General features: G+C 41.1%; 1 protein-coding gene across 1 annotated transcript; it reads right to left on the bottom strand.

Annotated features, from left to right (window-relative positions):
- Positions 1-8,202: 8,202 nt before the first annotated feature.
- LOC124689523 (2'-deoxymugineic-acid 2'-dioxygenase-like) lies at positions 8,203-17,341 on the bottom strand. Its single transcript, XM_047223042.1, has 4 exons — positions 17,279-17,341; positions 15,352-16,067; positions 8,549-8,690; positions 8,203-8,301 (listed from the first exon to the last, which is right to left on the bottom strand). The coding sequence occupies exons 1-4, from the start codon at positions 17,339-17,341 to the stop codon at positions 8,203-8,205; spliced, it is 1,020 nt and encodes a 339-aa protein (XP_047078998.1).
- Positions 17,342-18,015: the final 674 nt, after the last annotated feature.

Below are 18,015 nucleotides of genomic sequence, written 5' to 3'. Positions count from 1 at the left end.
GTACAAGCACCGTCGCCGACTGATGGCGTGTAACTCACACGTTCGTTGGGAACCCCAAGAGGAAGGTATGATGTCGTATAGCAGCAGGTTTTCCCTCAATAAGAAACCAAGGTTTATCGAACCAGTAGGAGCCAAGAAGCACGTTGAAGGTTGATGGCGGCGGGATGTAGTGCGGCGCAACACCAGGGATTCCGGCGCCAACGTGGAACCTGCACAACACAACCAAAGTACTTTGCCCCAACGAAACAAGTGAGGTTGTCAATCTCACCGGCTTGCTGTAACAAAGGATTAACCGTATTGTGTGGAAGATGATTGTTTGCGAGAAAACAGTAGAACAAGTATTGCGATAGATTGTATTTCAGTAAAGAGAATTGGACCGGGGTCCACAGTTCACTAGAGGTGTCTCTCCCATAAGACGAACAGCATGTTGGGTGAACAAATTACGGTTGGGCAATTGACAAATAAAGAGAGCATGACCATGCACATACATATCATGATGAGTATAGTGAGATTTAATTGGGCATTACGACAAAGTACATAGACCGCCATCCAACCGCATCTATGCCTAAAAAGTCCACCTTCGAGTTATCATCCGAACCCCTCCGGTATTAAGTTGCAAAGCAACAGACAGTTGCATTAAGTATGGTGCGTAATGTAATCAACAACTACATCCTTAGACATAGCATCAATGTTTTATCCCTAGTGGCAACAAGCACAACACAACCTTAGAACTTTCGTCACTTGTCCCGGTGTCAATGCGAGCATGAACCCACTATCGAGCATAAGTACTCCCTCTTGGAGTTACAAGCATCTACTTGGCCAGAGCATCTACTAGTAACGGAAAGCATGCAAGATCATAAACAACACGTAGGTATAACTTTGATAATCAACATAACAAGTATTCTCTATTCATCGGATCCCAACAAACGCAACATATAGAATTACAGATAGATGATCTTGATCATGTTAGGCAGCTCACAAGATCCAACAATGATAGCACAATGGGGAGAAGACAACCATCTAGCTACTGCTATGGACCCATAGTCCAGGGGTAGACTACTCACTCATCACTCCGGAGGCGACCATGGCGGTGTAGAGTCCTCCGGGAGATGAATCCCCTCTCCGGCAGGGTGCCGGAGGCGATCTCCTGGATCCCCCGAGATGGGATCGGCGGTGGCGGCGTCTCAGTATGTTTTCTCGTATCGTGGCTTTCTGTACTGGGGGTTTCGTCACGGAGGCTATTTGTAGGCGGAAGGGCAGGTCAAGAGGCGGCACGGGGGGCCCACACCATAGGCCGGCGTGGCCAGGGGTGGGGCCGCGTCGCCCTAGGGTTTGGCCACCCCGTGGCCCCTCTTCGTCTCTCCTTCAGACTTCTGGAAGCTTCGTGGAAAAATAGGCCCCTGGGCTTTGATTTCGTCCAATTCCGAGAATATTTCGTTACTAGGATTTCTGAAACCAAAAACAGCGAGAAAACAACAAGCGGCACTTCGGCATCTTGTTAATAGGTTAGTTCCGGAAAATGCACGAATATGACATAAAGTGTGCATAAAACATGTAGATAACATCAATAATGTGGCATGGAACATAAGAAATTATCGATACGTCGGAGACGTATCAGCATCCCCAAGCTTAGTTACTGCTCGTCCCGAAGCGGGTAAAACGATAACACGAGATAATTTCCGAAGTGACATGCCATCATAATCTTGATCATACTATTTGTAAAGCATATGTAGTGAATGCAGCGATCAAAACAATGTATATGACATGAGTAAACAAGTGAATCATAAAGCAAAGACTTTTCATGAATAGCACTTCAAGACAAGCATCAATAAGTCTTGCATAAGAGTTAACTCATAAAGCAACAATTCATAGTAAAAGCATTGAAGCAACACAAAAGAAGATTAAGTTTCAGCGGTTGCTTTCAACTTGTAACATGTATATCTCATGGATATTGTCAACATAGAGTAATATAATAAGTGCAATAAGCAAGTATGTAGGAATCAATGCATAGTTCACACAAGTGTTTGCTTCTTGAGGTGGAGAGAAATAGGTGAACTGACTCAACATTGAAAGTAAAAGAATGGTCCTCCATAGAGGAAAAGCATCGATTGCTATATTTGTGCTAGAGCTTTGATTTTGAAAACATGAAACAATTTTGTCAACGGTAGTAATAAAGCATATGCATCATGTAAATTATATCTTATAAGTTGCAAGCCTCATGCATAGTGTACTAATAGTGCCCGCACCTTGTCCTAATTAGCTTGGACTACCCGATCATCACAATGCACTCGTTTTTACCAAGTGTCACAAAGGGGTACCTCTATGCCGCCTGTACAAAGGTCTAAGGAGAAAGCTCGCATTGGATTTCTCGCTATTGATTATTCTTCAACTTAGACATCCATACCGGGACAACATAGACAACAGATAATGGACTCCTCTTTTATGCATAAGCATGTAACAACAATTAATAATTTTCTCATTTGAGATTGAGGATATATGTCCAAAACTGAAACTTCCACCATGGATCATGGCTTTAGTTAGCGGCCCAATGTTCTTCTCTAACATATGCATGCTCAACCATAAGGTGGTAGATCGCTCTTATTTCAAACAAGACGGACATGCATAGCAACTCACATGAAATTCAACAATGAATAGTTGATGGCGTCCCCAGTGAACATGGTTATCGCACAACAAGCAACTTAATAAGAGATAAAGTGCATAATTACATATTCAATACCACAATAGTTTTTAAGCTATTTGTCCCATGAGCTATATATTGCAAAGGTGAAGAATGGAATTTTAAAGGTAGCACTCAAGCAATTTACTTTGGAATGGCGGAAAATACCATGTAGTAGGTAGGTATGATGGACACAAATGGCATAGTGGTTGGCTCAAGTATTTTGGATGCATGAGAAGTATTCCCTCTCGATACAAGGTTTAGGCTAGCAAGGTTTATTTGAAACAAACACAAGGATGAACCGGTGCAGCAAAACTCACATAAAAGACATATTGAAAACATTATAAGACTCTACACCGTCTTCCTTGTTGTTCAAACTCAATACTAGAAATTATCTAGACCTTAGAGAAACCAAATATGCAAACCAAATTTTAGCATGCTCTATGTATTTCTTCATTAATGGGTGCAAAGCATATGATGCAAGAGCTTAATCATGAGCACAACAATTGCCAAGTATCACATTACCCAAGACATTTATAGCAATTACTACATGTATCATTTTTCAATTCCAACCATATAACAATTTAACGAAGGAGAAACTTCGCCATGAATACTATGAGTAGAAACCAAGGACATACTTGTCCATATGCTACAGCGGAGCGTGTCTCTCTCCCATAAAGTGAATGCTAGGATCCATTTTATTCAAACAAAACAAAAAACAAAAACAAACCGACGCTCCAAGAAAAAGCACATAAGATGTGATGGAATAAAAATATAGTTTCAGGGGAGGAACCTGATAATGTTGTCGATAAAGAAGGGGATGCCTTGGGCATCCCCAAGCTTAGACGCTTGAGTCTTCTTAATATATGCAGGGGTGAACCACCGGGGCATCCCCAAGCTTAGAGCTTTCACTCTCCTTGATCATGTTGCATCATACTCCTCTCTTGATCCTTGAAAACTTCCTCCACACCAAACTCGAAACAACTCATTAGAGGGTTAGTGCACAATATAAATTGACATATTCAGAGGTGACACAATCATTCTTAACACTTCTGGACATTGCATAATGCTACTGGATATTAGTGGATCAAAGAAATTCATCCAACATAGCAAAAGAGGCAATGCGAAATAAAAGGCAGAATCTGTCAAAACAGAACAGTTCGTATTGACGAATTTTAAAATGGCACCAGACTTGCTCAAATGAAAATGCTCAAATTGAATGAAAGTTGCGTACATATCTGAGGATCATGCACGTAAATTGGCTTAATTTTCTGAGCTACCTACAGGGAGGTGGACCCAGATTCGTGACAGCAAAGAAATCTGGAACTGCGCAGTAATCCAAATCTAGTAGTTACTTTTCTATCAATGGCTTAACTTGGCACAACAAAACACAAAACTAAGATAAGGAGAGGTTGCTACAGTAGTAAACAACTTCCAAGACACAAAATAAAAACAAAGTACTGTAAGTAAAAACATGGGTTGTCTCCCATAAGCGCTTTTCTTTAACGCCTTTCAGCTAGGCGCAGAAAGTGTGTATCAAGTATTATCGAAGGGTGGTGCATTCTCAGCAGGGTGTGGAGTTTTCTCAACCAGGCATAGTATATTAGATACATAAGTTTTAGCATCTCCCTTTTCATTAGTCTTAGGCATGCTACTTTCATCAAACAAATTTTCAGGAACAAGCCAAGCATAGTTATTTTCTAGTGCATCATTCATAGCTAAGAGTTTACATGGTATTGGTGCTTTGATCTCCCCACCATCATCAATATTATTAGTGTATCTTATTCTATCCATGTCCATCTTTTCAAGGAGACTAACAAAATTAGTATGAGAACCAAGCATATTAAATTTAGCAAAGACCTTTCTAGCTTCTCTTGCTAGACCACCAAATTCTCTAAGAAGGGTTTCTAAAACAAAATCTTTCTTTTCCCCTTCTTCCATATCACCAAGTGTGAGAAACATGTGTTGGATTATAGGATTAAGATTAACAAATTTAGTTTCCAACAGGCGAACTAAATGCGCAGCAGCAATTTCATAAGTAGGCGCAAGGTCTACCAAGTGTCTATCTTCAAAATTTTCAATGGTGCTAACATGATTGAAAAATTCTTCTATATTATTTCTCCCAACTATAGACCCACGTCCTACCAGTATGTCTTTTGTGGTAAAATTAAAAGGAAACATGATGAATCAAGTAAAATAACTAATTTTTTTGTGTTTTTGATATAGCAAACAAGATAGCAAATAAAGTAAAACTAGCAACTAATTTTTTTGTATTTTGATATAGTACAGCAAACAAAGTAGTAAATAAAATAAAGCAAGACAAAAACAAAGTAAAGAGATTGAGAAGTGGAGACTCCCCTTGCAGCGTGTCTTGATCTCCCCGGCAACGGCGCCAGAAAAACTGCTTGATGGCGTGTAACTCACACGTTCGTTGGGAACCCCAAGAGGAAGGTATGATGTCGTATAGCAGCAGGTTTTCCCTCAGTAAGAAACCAAGGTTTATCGAACCGATGAGGAGCCAAGAAGCACGTTGAAGGTTGATGGCGGCGGGATGTAGTGCGGCGCAACACCAGGGATTCCGGCGCCAACGTGGAACCTGCACAACACAACCAAAGTACTTTGCCCCAACGAAACAGTGAGGTTGTCAATCTCACCGGCTTGCTGTAACAAAGGATTAACCGTATTGTGTGGAAGATGATTGTTTGCAGAAAACAAGTAGAACAAGTATTGCAAGTATATTGTATTTCAGGAAAGAGAATTGGACCGGGGTCCACAGTTCACTAGAGGTGTCTCTCCCATAAGACGAACAACATGTTGGGTGAACAAATTACAGTTGGGCAATTGACAAATAAAGAGAGCATGACCATGCACATACATATCATGATGAGTATAGTGAGATTTAATTGGGCATTACGACAAAGTACATAGACCGCCATCCAACCGCATCTATGCCTAAAAAGTCCACCTTCAGGTTATCATCCGAACCCCTCCGGTATTAAGTTGCAAAGCAACGTGACAGTTGCATTAAATATGGTGCGTAATGTAATCAACAACTACATCCTTAGACATAGCATCAATGTTTTATCCCTAGTGGCAACAAGCACAACACAACCTTAGAACTTTACGTCCACTGTCCCAGGTGTCAATGCAGGCATGAACCCACTATCGAGCATAAGTACTCCCTCTTGGAGTTACAAGCATCTACTTGGCCAGAGCATCTACTAGTAACGGAAAGCATGCAAGATCATAAACAACACGTAGGTATAACTTTGATAATCAACATAACAAGTATTCTCTATTCATCGGATCCCAACAAACGCAACATATAGAATTACAGATAGATGATCTTGATCATGTTAGGCAGCTCACAAGATCCAACAATGATAGCACAATGGGGAGAAGACAACCATCTAGCTACCGCTATGGACCCATAGTCCAGGGGTAGACTACTCACTCATCACTCCGGAGGCGACCATGGCGGTGTAGAGTCCTCCGGGAGATGAATCCCCTCTCCGGCAGGGTGCCGGAGGCGATCTCCTGGATCCCCCGAGATGGGATCGGCGGTGGCGGCGTCTCAGTATGTTTTCTCGTATCGTGGCTTTCTGTACTGGGGGTTTCGTCACGGAGGCTATTTGTAGGCGGAAGGGCAGGTCAAGAGGCGGCACGGGGGGCCCACACCATAGGCCGGCGCGGCCAGGGGTGGGGCCGCGCCGCCCTAGGGTTTGGCCACCCCGTGGCCCCTCTTCGTCTCTCCTTCGGACTTCTGGAAGCTTCGTGGAAAAATAGGCCCCTGGGCTTTGATTTCGTCCAATTCCGAGAATATTTCGTTACTAGGATTTCGAAACCAAAAACAGCGAGAAAACGAGCAAGCGGCACTTCGGCATCTTGTTAATAGGTTAGTTCCAGAAAATGCACGAATATGACATAAAGTGTGCATAAAACATGTAGATAACATCAATAATGTGGCATGGAACATAAGAAATTATCGATACGTCGGAGACGTATCACCGACACCCTCTCCTGATGTTCAACCACAATGACCACCTCCTACACGTGTTCAAACTCGTCTTCAATAAGGTATACGGCAACCCAAAAAATACACTGATGGTACGGTGCGCTATGGATTGTTTTCTTCCATAGGTGAACCATCTACACTTTCTGAGGCCCTTGATACTTCTCACTGGCGACAAGCGATGAAGGAGGAATATCATGCTTTAATGGAGAATAAGACGTGGCACCTTGTTCCTCCAAGCAAAAATAAAAATCTGATTGGCTGCAAATGGGTATATAAAGTTAAAAGACGAGCCGACGGGTCTATTGATCGATACAAAGCACGTCTTGTTGCTAAAAGATTCAAACAGCGCCAGTGGTTAAAATCTCTACCATCGGGATTGTTCTATCTATTGCTGTGTCTCGTGGTTGGACTCTCGGGCAGCTAGATGTCAAGAACGCGTTCCTTCGTGGTGTTCTGGAAGAGGAAGTTTATATGAAGCAACCTCCTGGTTTTGAAGATCCACGTGCTCCTCATTATGTTTGCAGGCTTGATAAAGCTCTATATGGACTAAAGCAAGCACCTCGAGCCTGGTATTCCAGGTTGAGCTCAAAGTTTATGCTTGGTTTTACCCCCTCCAAGGCTGATACTTCACTTCTTCTCTTCAACAAGTCAGGAGTCACTATTTTTGTTCTGGTCTATGTGATGACATCATTGTAACAAGCTCCTCCAGTTATGCTATATCAGCTCTTATGCGAGATTTGAATGAAAATTTTGCTATCAAGGATCTTGGTGAGTTACACTTCTTCCTTGGAATTGAGGTCAAAAAGGTCAACAATAATATGCTTCTGACACAGGAAAAATACGCTCTTGATTTACTGAAGAAGGTTGGTATGCAAAATTGTAAGTCAACGCCCACACCTATGTCTTCTTCTGATCAGTTGTCCCTTACAAGTGGTACACCTCTTGGCTCTGAAGACTGCACTCAGTTTAGGAGCATTGTTGGAGCTTTACAGTATTTGACTCTGACACAACCTGATTTAGCTTATTCAGTCAACAAAATTTTCCAATATCTTCATGATCCAACTACAGAACATTGGAAAGCTGCAAAATGCATCCTGAGATATGTTAAGGATACAGTGAAGCTTGGCATTACTTTCAAACCATCAACCTCCACTTTTCTGAGTGGTTTACTGATGCTGATTGGGCTGGTGATATTGATGATAGGAGATCTACTGGTGGTTTTGCTATTTTTGTTGGACCTAATCTGGTTTCTTGGAGCGCCAAAAAACATGCTCCAGTATCTCGCTCTAGCATAGAGGATGAGTATAAGGCCGTAGCTAATGCCACTGCTGAAATGATTTGGGTAGAAGCTCTTCTTGCTGAACTAGGAGTGAAGTTACAACAAAAGCCAAGTCTTTGGTGTGATAATGTGGGAGCTACTTATCTCTCAGTCAATCCTATTTTTCATGCTCGTACCAAGCACATTGAAATTGATTTTCATTTTATGCGAGAAAGAGTTGCAAGAAATCAACTAGCTATTCGGTTTGTTTCTAGTGATGATCAGCTTGCAGATGGTTTTACAAAGCCACTTCCAGTCCAGAAGCTCAATGAGTTTAAGCGTAATCTCAATCTGTTAACAGGTTGAGATTAAGGGGGGATGTTAGATTATGTATTAGGGTTTTACTTATGTACTCGTATACCATACCCTTTGTGTATCGGATACAAACCCTGTACACCCTATGACTATATAACATGCAACCCGTACGAGATCCAAGTACGGTTCCCTCGATAACTTTGTCAATAATATGAATCGGTGGCAGTAGTACGTATCTTTTTAGAAAGTTTGAAACTTGTGTTATGTAGCTAATTCGATTAGCCTGATGCTGATAGTCGTAGTCCCAAATGTAGTTTTCTTGGATCCTGAAGGACTCGGGCACTTCCTCCTTGCTAGCCGCGGCAGTGTAATACGCCTCCATGAACTCACTAAACACGAACTCCCTGAACTTTGCAGGATTCGTGTGGTGACCCAGCATACCACTGCATAGTGTAGTATGCAAACCGTTGACATAACACCAATGAAACACCGTTTCACTAGTATTACATCCCTCAGAGTGGTACAACAGAAACATATGCGGATTCAAGGCATGTCTATAGAATTACAATACAAACTCTTCAGAGAAGATCAACACAATCTCCTACTTTACAATGAGGTAAAACCACAGATAAACTCCTGAAGAACGAATCATAGTCTAATCTGTCACGAACTCTATTTAGAGAGGTACTTGGCTTACGACGGAACTATAGATCAACTCTATCTATTTAGGTTCTAGGATTAGGGAAATGATTCCTTTCTACTGTTAATCTAGGTTTTCTCCAAGATGGATGTTGTGTTGGACTCATCTGGAAAGATCCTGTCGCTTGAAGTAATTGGTTGACTCCTCGGTCTTCGAGTTGCACTGTAGATCCTTCTTTAATGCCTTTAGATCTAAGCAGGGGATTCAAAGAGGGATAGGTACGGGCGTACTCAACAAGTTCATTATAGGAAAGAGGTGTTTAATGCACTAGCTACAGCCATATACCAGAAAGTCGTAGGCAATGCAAGTTTTTGTAAATATTTATTTAAAAGGTTGCTTTTATTCTGAAGAGCTATGTCTGCCAGCCTTCACCGGTTGCTAGAACTTCATGGAGTTCCTTTCCAGCAGCCTTCGTAGTTCCAAACCCGGAACAGGGAGTGAAAAGCCACAATTTGATACACTCTACAGAGGTGTGTTACTTTACCCATGAGACATCTTATCCTTGTTACCAACCGGGCATATTCCCCGTCCACACTTCCTTGGTGTGAGGCCAGGTATAAGTCATAGCCAATCACTGGGCCTTCCCGCGACCCCTCATGCCTACCCCTTTGTAATCCACTGGCCATGATTGACTCATATGATCTATTCCTGGGCCAGCCCGTTACAATCCATCATAGGTACAACCTGCAGTAGAAGCAATGGGCTTTGTCCCTCGGGGCTTCCTCCCTGCCTAAGCATATCCCAGCTGGCCACCTGCAGTTGTACCCGTTGATATGAGAGAGGGAAAAGAACAGTTGACTACTCCGTCCCGCTCTGATTCTTATGGTAAACACGGTTGTTACGGCGCAAGAACCACTGAACGATATTTGTTGTTATTCATGTGTGAATATAAACCCTTTGCAATGGAACCTCCACCGGATTCATACCATGGTTCCATTGCCCACCATATAGTCATCTTCATAGTTGTGAAAATAATCTTTTTGTTTTTTATGCAAGAGTGATAAGTATAGTACTTTACAAGTAATTTGATAAAAATACTCAAGGTGACATGAACAAGCGATGAACTTTTCTTTCTTGACTGCAAGATTATGCAGTCAAGGACTTCGGTACGGGGTAAATCCAAATTCTGAAATAGCATCATCGTCCGGTAAGGACAATGTTTAAAAGATTGGCAAATATGCTATAATGCATAAATATGAGATGCAATCGCTCTAAGCGTGACCTAACCCCGATGATTTAGGATTAGTGAGTTGGAATGATTGGTTTAGGGTGTGTTGCACTTTTAGAGTGGTTTCACAAACAAGGTTCTTATTAGGGTTTTGTTATCTTAATATCAAACACAAGTGGTATAACAATCATATACACCAAGGAATAGTAGTTGGATAATAAGTAAAGATCAATTGTCAATTTTAAGTCCTGTAATACATGATTGGGAACTACTTGTTATATACTTCAAAAGAATAACTTGGAAGAATATGTTAATTAGGAAATAATAAGTATTTCAGTAGAAACTATTTGCTTTTATGGTTTACCATGGTTCTTAATTGAATTTCCTAATTAAGTATTATATGAATCACAACAAGTTTGGATTGAGTTCCTAGTCATGTAATGGTTGCATAGTTTGGGTTAAGTAAGGGTATATTAAGCAATTGATTATAAATGGTGGCTACCATGGTTGGTTATATCTTACTGGTGATAGATAGCTAGGGTTTATAGGTCCTATTAGGCAGAGTTGTTGATTACTCTATATCTTCTTCAAAAGAATAATGTTTGAAGAACATATTACTTAAGTAGTAAGAAGTATTTCAATTAAGGCTTATGGGTCCTAGGTTTTACTATTGGATCCACTAAGTAAAAAATAGTTGTTTCCTAAATAGGATGGTTCATAAATATCTAATACTAGTAGGGTTTAGTTGGGTATGGTTATGTGATACAATATACTTAACATGGCTGCTATTAGAGTTCTTCATAATGGTTCGATACTAAGCATGGGTAGTTAAGGGTGATGACTTTGGGAATAGGAACTAGGGTTTATAATTAATTGGTATTACTTGATCATTTAGGTTTTATTAGTATGAATAGATGAAATAGTAGTTTATTAGTAACAAGGTCTTTATAATTTATGTAAACAAGGACATGTATTTAGTTGCTAATTATGGACCTACAATGAGTGTTAGGGTAGTAGGATTACATTTCATGGTTTTTTAGGGTTTTAGGTTTTGCATGCAATTATAGAGCTAAGGTTCCTAATAGAATTAGGGGTTTAGGGTTCCACATGAAATTATGAGGTTATAGTTCTATTCTCAATGGAACTAGGTTTCCTATTTGTCATATGGTTCTTAATTTAATAACTTGATTATAACTTGAAGTTAATTATAACTTTGAAATAAAAAATAATAGTGGACTTGATATTTTATTATTTTTAGAAGATTCATATTTAAGATAAATATTATTCACGGTTTAAATCCCTATAATAAAGATTTAATAACATAATGATAAATGAAAATTAGTTTTAGTGTTTTCTTTATTTACTTAATATTTTTTATTTAATTTAGAAAGTCTTCCTAATTATTGAATTTTAATTGAATTAAATAAAAGAAAAGGCGTAAATTATAAGTGTTAAACAATTAAATTTTGATGTAAAATGAAATTTTCATATTATATTTTTATTGGATTGAGTTTATTTTTATAAGAATTTTGACATCTTATTTATATTTTTATTAGTTAAAATTAATTTTCTATATTCTTTCAAAGTTGTAGCTATTTTTTGGAATTTAGAAATTACCTAAAATACTAAACATACCGGTTGGAGTGTTACCCCCACGGATAGACAGGTGGGCCTAGGTCCACGTCGGCTGCCACACGGACGGAGAGTAAGTCAAAGGGGTCAGGCCCACGGCCACGTCATCTCTTGCCGGTGGCTTGACGTCAGTGGGCAGTCGATGACGGCGCCGCCGATTTAAGACCTCCTCGGTCGCGAAATTAGTATCTATCGAATCCCCTCGACAAGCTAAACACCGTGGTGGTGTTGGTTTTTCGAAACAACCACCGGAGCATCGCCGGAGATCATGCCTGCGGCGGAGCAACTCCGGCCAAATGGCTAACTAGAGCTTCGGTTCATGAAACTATGTGATTCTAGGTTCCAGAGAGGCACAAGCTCACCATGGTTTTGATGGTGTGGTCACCGGAGGTTGTGGTGGTCGGAGATGACGGTGATTTCGAGATTGCCGGCGAACCCGAGCGAAAGGGAACTTCAAAATTAGCCCTCCTCCTAGCTCCCCTAGATGCTCTGCTCCGTCAGGATGATATACTCATCGAGGCGCACCTCATATACCTCCTCTCGGACGCTGGGATGGCTCCAGTCGTCGGGTTCTTCTTCGACGCCGATGGCAACTGGCAGATGATTGTGAGAGGCGGGGAGTGAATGAGAGGGTGGGGCTTGGCGGATATGAACTAGGGTTCTACGGCGGAGCTCTAGGCAGCTTTATAGCTCACGGCATGGTCGGAATCGACGCCACGTTGTCGGAGACGGCGTAGATGCCACTGTTAAGTCGGTGTGTGCAATGTGCATGAGTCGTGACACAAAGTATGTCGACGGACTCGTCGTGATTAGCTCGGGGTTTGGGGAATGGGATTGGAGTCCGGGGCTCGTTCTTATCTGTGACGGGGACGTGGCCGGCGAAGTCGTTCAAGGCGTTTCGGTGTCGTCCATGCGGGGAAGGAGGGGATGCGGCTTGGGCCTGCTACTGGGCTGCTGCGGCCAAGTTAGGTCTGGTAAGCCTCTCTTCTTTTCACTTCTCTTTTCTATTTCTGTTTTATTATTTGTGATTTGAATTATATTCTCTTTTGTAGGTTTTTGGATTGTCTGAGTTGTGATAAAGTATATCAAAGATGTTTTCTAAGTTATGATCTTGAATTACAAGATCATTAATTAATATGGTTATATTTCAAATGATAACCCTATATTTCAAATAGGAGGGTTAATGAGGATGATCCATATTTTCTTTCTTTTGAAATTCAAATTATTTTTCTAGAAATTTGTAAAGTTACCTAGTGATGATTAAGTGTTTGCATTTTGTATTTCTATGCAAGAAATAATACACATTGTAAACTTTATTTCTTAGTTTCTTATTTAAGATGGGGATTTCACATACATGATTCCATGTGGTTAATTAATTCTTCAAGGCTTGGAATTTAGTTTAGGTTTAATCCAAAATTTAATAATATGGTTTTCTCAAACCCTTGTTTTTGAAATATCTGGGATAGATCCTATTCTTCTCAGGATTTATGCATTAATTCAAAATGAATGTTTGGGAGTATATTCATGATGGTGTATTCATTATTGATTTTATGTCTTGAGTTGTTTTCTAAGAATATGGGTGTGAACACCATTCTTGGAGTTGGGAGTTAGGGTTTAGTATTAGGATCATTTTATGCTCACCAGGTGAAGCATAAACATAATTGAGATATGGTTTAGGGTTTTACTTGTGATCATCAAGTAATACACAAGTTAGTTTGAGATATGGGCATAGGTTCCATATGTGATTTAACACCATATTACTTTGGCTAGGGTTTCTCTTCCTCACCACTCATAGGATGGTTCCATCAAGGATCACTTAGGTTGATATAGAGGCTGAACTATACAAAGGGTTGTTACTATTAGTTGTTTCTCTAACTAAAATATTGGAAATGGTTTAGGGTTGCCAGTAGTCTCCCTATGATATTATGTGAGGGTTTATGTATGCTTATCATATTAGAATTTAACTTATCCTCACATATCCCTAAAGCATGATCATGTATTAGACATGATCAACTTATTCTTAATGGCTTCAACTTCAAGTTCTTAAGGTTTATGATCATTACCCAATGGTGATGATCATGCATCGTATGGGCTTCCTAAAGTATCACTAGAAGTATTTGTATATAGTTATACCAATTACCCCTCTCACTCCACAAGGACTTGGATTATAATCTATGGTTCTACTCAAGGAATGATGATGTGATTATCTAAATATGTGATCTGCCTAAGAATTTTATCTTGCTATCTTCTGTAGCTTGTTCTTCAGGAAATCTGAATAACCTGCTTTTTGTGGTATGCCTCCACCTCCTAGCTGCTTCATCTTGCCCCTATCTAAAGCATGGAGTGGCCCAACTCTTTGGTTTGCTTGTATCATGGTACAAGATGATGAAATGGATGAGGTATAGGGTTCCTTTTATAGGCTTGGGCATGCTCTAGTATCATGACACATAGGTGGGTGGCTCTTGTTTTGATTTGATGAGTAAGGTGCTTGGTTGTCATGCTCTCATCCATAGCAATCCTTTAAGCATGAGGTGGCATAGCTTAGGATTCAAGCTATGTAGATATTTTCATCATATGTGGCATGGGTATTATCCTCTCATTTGATTTGTTTTTGGATAGCCAAGTGGATTTTGTTACTAAATATATTGTGAATGATTTTATGCTTTTGGTTGAGTCACTATATCATATGTGATTGTATTTATGTCATAATTGGGATCAAAATGTCAAAGATAAGAATTATACCCCAGTTTTGAATGGTGATGTTTAATTTCACCAAGGCATGGTGATATGAGTTTCAAAATACTCTTAGTTAATTTTATTCAAATATTTTGAACTATAATTCATAATGTAAACGAATTTAGTTTTGTGATATTCCACATATTTAATAAGTTATGATTCAATTAAGAATATGTGGCTATTATAAACTTTAAACCTTGTGGTTTACCATATTTGGTAATAATTTTAGAAGTGAATTAAATTATACACAAATGTAGTTTCCTAACTTTTAAGTGCTAATAACTTAGAGTTTGATTCTTATATATTTGATGGTTATAGGCCTCTCCCATCTCTAGGGTTTAATGATAAGCTTGTGTTGGTGTTGAGTTCAAGAGTTTAGTTCAAGAGTTTAGTTCAAGAAATACCATGAGGTTTATGGTAGGGATAATTATTAGTTTAAGATATGGAAAAGATAAGTCAAGAATAGTTTCTCTATTTTATTGTTACTTGATTTGTAATTGAATAGATATTCATATGTCATGGCAAGAAATATCATATTATGATCTTTATAAGATCAAGTAGTTGATCCTTGAATAATGTATTATTGGGTTAGTTTTAGTTCCATTTGATCTAACCACTTAGCTCAAATCATCTCTACCCAAAACAAGTTTTAGCAAGGGTTACATTGAGGTTTATAGCGCTTGACTTGATGAGCTACTTCAATTCCATCGGGTCAAGTGAAACTTCAATTATTGTGACATGTTTTATTTGAAAGCGCGAAATTTCCCCAGATTTTCTATGCATGAATGCAATGCACACATTTGTTTCCTCTATTTTTGTAACCCTAATTCTTGAGATGTTACAATTTGTGGCCTCGTCCAAGATCTCCGGCTCTTTGCTGATATAGCACTCCATCTTGGGCATGATGAGGATTGCCACTGACATCCTTGTCACCACGGAGTTGGTTACAACACGGTGTTCGACGCTGGTTAGTGCACCGTTCGTGAAGATCTCCATTTGGTGGATAAAGTTGATGACAAATGCGCTGGGGACAGGGCGGATGATGAGGAGCCACCACCTGTTGTGCCTCGCCTGGAGGCCCACCACGTCGCCCTGTGAGAGAATGGTCAGGAGGTGGGGGTCAAAGTGCGGGAGGAGGCCGAGTGTGAGGCTCGGGTCCGAGCACGGCGGGTAGTAGTTGACGTTCATTTGAGTGTCGCCGCCACTAAGGGCGCAAGCAAAGAAGTCGGCGCCGAGGCCAAGCCCTTTTGCGATGAGACGGAGCATTGTCTGGGCCAACTCGTGCACCGCCACGGAGAAATCGGTGAGGCACGGCCTGAAGCTCGTTGGTTCGGTTGTCCACTGCCGGACGAGCCCATCTGTCACTGGGTGGCACTGGAGCTTGAGGTAGTCGAGCCAGTACCGCATCTCGCCGTAGTCGTAGGTGGTGCTGGTGGCGAGCCGGAAGGGCTTGCTCTGGTCGTTGGAGCAGTAGGGGAGTTTCGCCTCCGCCGGCATCGTGAAGAACTCCGCTGCCGCATCCCGGAACCCCCTCACCACGTCCTCCCCCACGTCGTGATTCATAACCTGCGTTAAGATCGAATCACAATCAATGCTTCAGGATTTAAAAGCCAAAAAAGAACTGGCCCAAAACGCGAATTTCAAAAACAAGTACTCCCTCTGGTCCATAATAAATATTGAAAATTTTAAACTAAGGTTATACATTTTTGTATTAAGTTTTCGATATTATGATAGACTGGAGGGACTAAAAATTCCAGAGTTATTAAATTCTTGTATTTTTTATACATCTATTACTTTTTCGATAAAGGGAATATATTAATATGAAAACATACCAACTACACCTAGCCTCTGCAACAATGCAACACCCTAATAGCAGTACGGATGCACAGAGCCAAAAAAAGAGAATACAAAACTAATTAAGAAACAAAAGTCCCACTACAGTATCTCATGCCTATTAACAACAATACATCCACCACCAAGACAACACCTGAAATACAGACTCTCCAAAAGCGACGCCTCCAAGAAGGAAATGGTGCATCAGCGCCGTCATCGTTCGATCAAAGATCTTAGGTTTTCACCCTGAAGATAGTCCACGCTCTCAAAACAATGCCTCCAACAAGATCATTAGCAGCCTACAACCAGTTAAGGCCAGACCTCAGATTCTCACCCTGAAAGGTAGAACTTTAAATTCACCTGTGTTGCCGCCCTCACTTTAATACATCTGTTCTTTTACAAACGTGGGTTAAATGGTAGCGTACTTTTATGCCGTAGCTACGTTTTTCAAAAATTCCGCTGATATATTAATAATCATCAACAACAAAAGTACATACAAATAGCTCTAAACATAAAATTGAAATACAAGTTGGTATTCAACCCACATAATGGCAACTACAGACTTTAGCGCGAACCGAAGACGTGCCACCATCATCCCTTCATAATCAGAGTCGGGATAAAATTTATCCTAATATTATGTCCTAGAAGATCGAAACCGGTTGTTATTTTCTGGTTGAAGGTAAAAGGAAAATCGAGTGGAGATGACAAAATTGGAGAGTGTTTCAAGTTTCAACCCATGAAGCCACGGCGCGTGCCAAAAGATTTGCAACGCGACAGTCTCCAATGGCATCACAAATAGATGGAGTTGTTAATTAGAACTCTATCTGTAGATTCTGTACAATCGACCTCCAAGCAGACAGAGCAGGCGTGTACGTACCCACATCTTGTGTGCTACCGACCTACGATCGATGACCGCGATCGGCACAGCTGCCAAATGCATAAACGGGCAGACACACGGAGGCGACAGGATATCTCCTGCGGCGAGCCGGTGCAGGTGTCGCCGTCATCGTCGTTGCCGATCCGCGGTCATTTATGGCGCGCCGGTGGCGGCGGCAGCGGCGGCGGCTGGATAAGAGACAGAGCACCTGGACACCGAGACCGAGCACACTCACGCTCGAGACGAACAACGAATCATCGGGCGGTGGAGGAGACAGAGCTGGCGTGTTGCACTTGTAGAAAGAAACCACACGCGCGGGAGAAACGGGGCAGGCACAGTATCTTCACAAGCTTAGCTAGCAATCCGGCGAGCTCAGCTCAGTGGAGCGATAGATCGAGACGTCCCGTGCTCACTGGCGGCCGGCCGGCCCTGTGTTTAGCCCAACAGAACTACAGTACACAAATTCAGGTGCCCTCGTGAGACAGCGCCTCGCTAAGAGCACGTCTAACAGACCCGGTATTCGCTCGTCCTGTATCGAGCGAATACAGGGCCCTATATCAAAAAGATTAGTACACACGAACCATTCTATTTAGTAGACCCCTTATTTTATCCCGTATATTTTAAAATGCAAAACGCGGGAAAATTCTTATTGATAGTTCTTCATAGATCATAGATAAAGGATACACAAAATTGCGCGATTCTACTGGATCGCGACTTCTACAATGCTAGGGATGCGCCATGGCTACCGCCGCTACCGCGCGCCTAGTCGTCGAGGATGATGACGCCGCCATTGTCGGCGGCCTC

This window comes from Lolium rigidum, chromosome 2 (genome assembly GCF_022539505.1).
Source record: "Lolium rigidum isolate FL_2022 chromosome 2, APGP_CSIRO_Lrig_0.1, whole genome shotgun sequence".
Taxonomy (NCBI): Eukaryota; Viridiplantae; Streptophyta; class Magnoliopsida; order Poales; family Poaceae; genus Lolium; species Lolium rigidum.
The sequence above is the reverse complement of the archived record's forward strand: the minus strand, read 5'-3'. Positions and strand labels throughout refer to the sequence as shown.

What these genes read in the sequence shown, in the direction of transcription:
- LOC124689523 (XM_047223042.1), bottom strand. Translation starts at nt 17,341, where the DNA reads ATGACGGCGACACCTGCACCGGCTCGCCGCAGGAGATATCCTGTCGCC. An exon ending in TCGCCTCCGTGTGTCTGCCC is followed by an intron (nt 16,068 to 17,278) that starts GTTTATGCATTT and finishes ATCTTAACGCAG; the next exon opens with GTTATGAATCACGACGTGGG. An exon ending in CCGGAGATCTTGGACGAGGC is followed by an intron (nt 8,691 to 15,351) that starts CACAAATTGTAA and finishes GCTGGGTCACCA; the next exon opens with CACGAATCCTGCAAAGTTCA.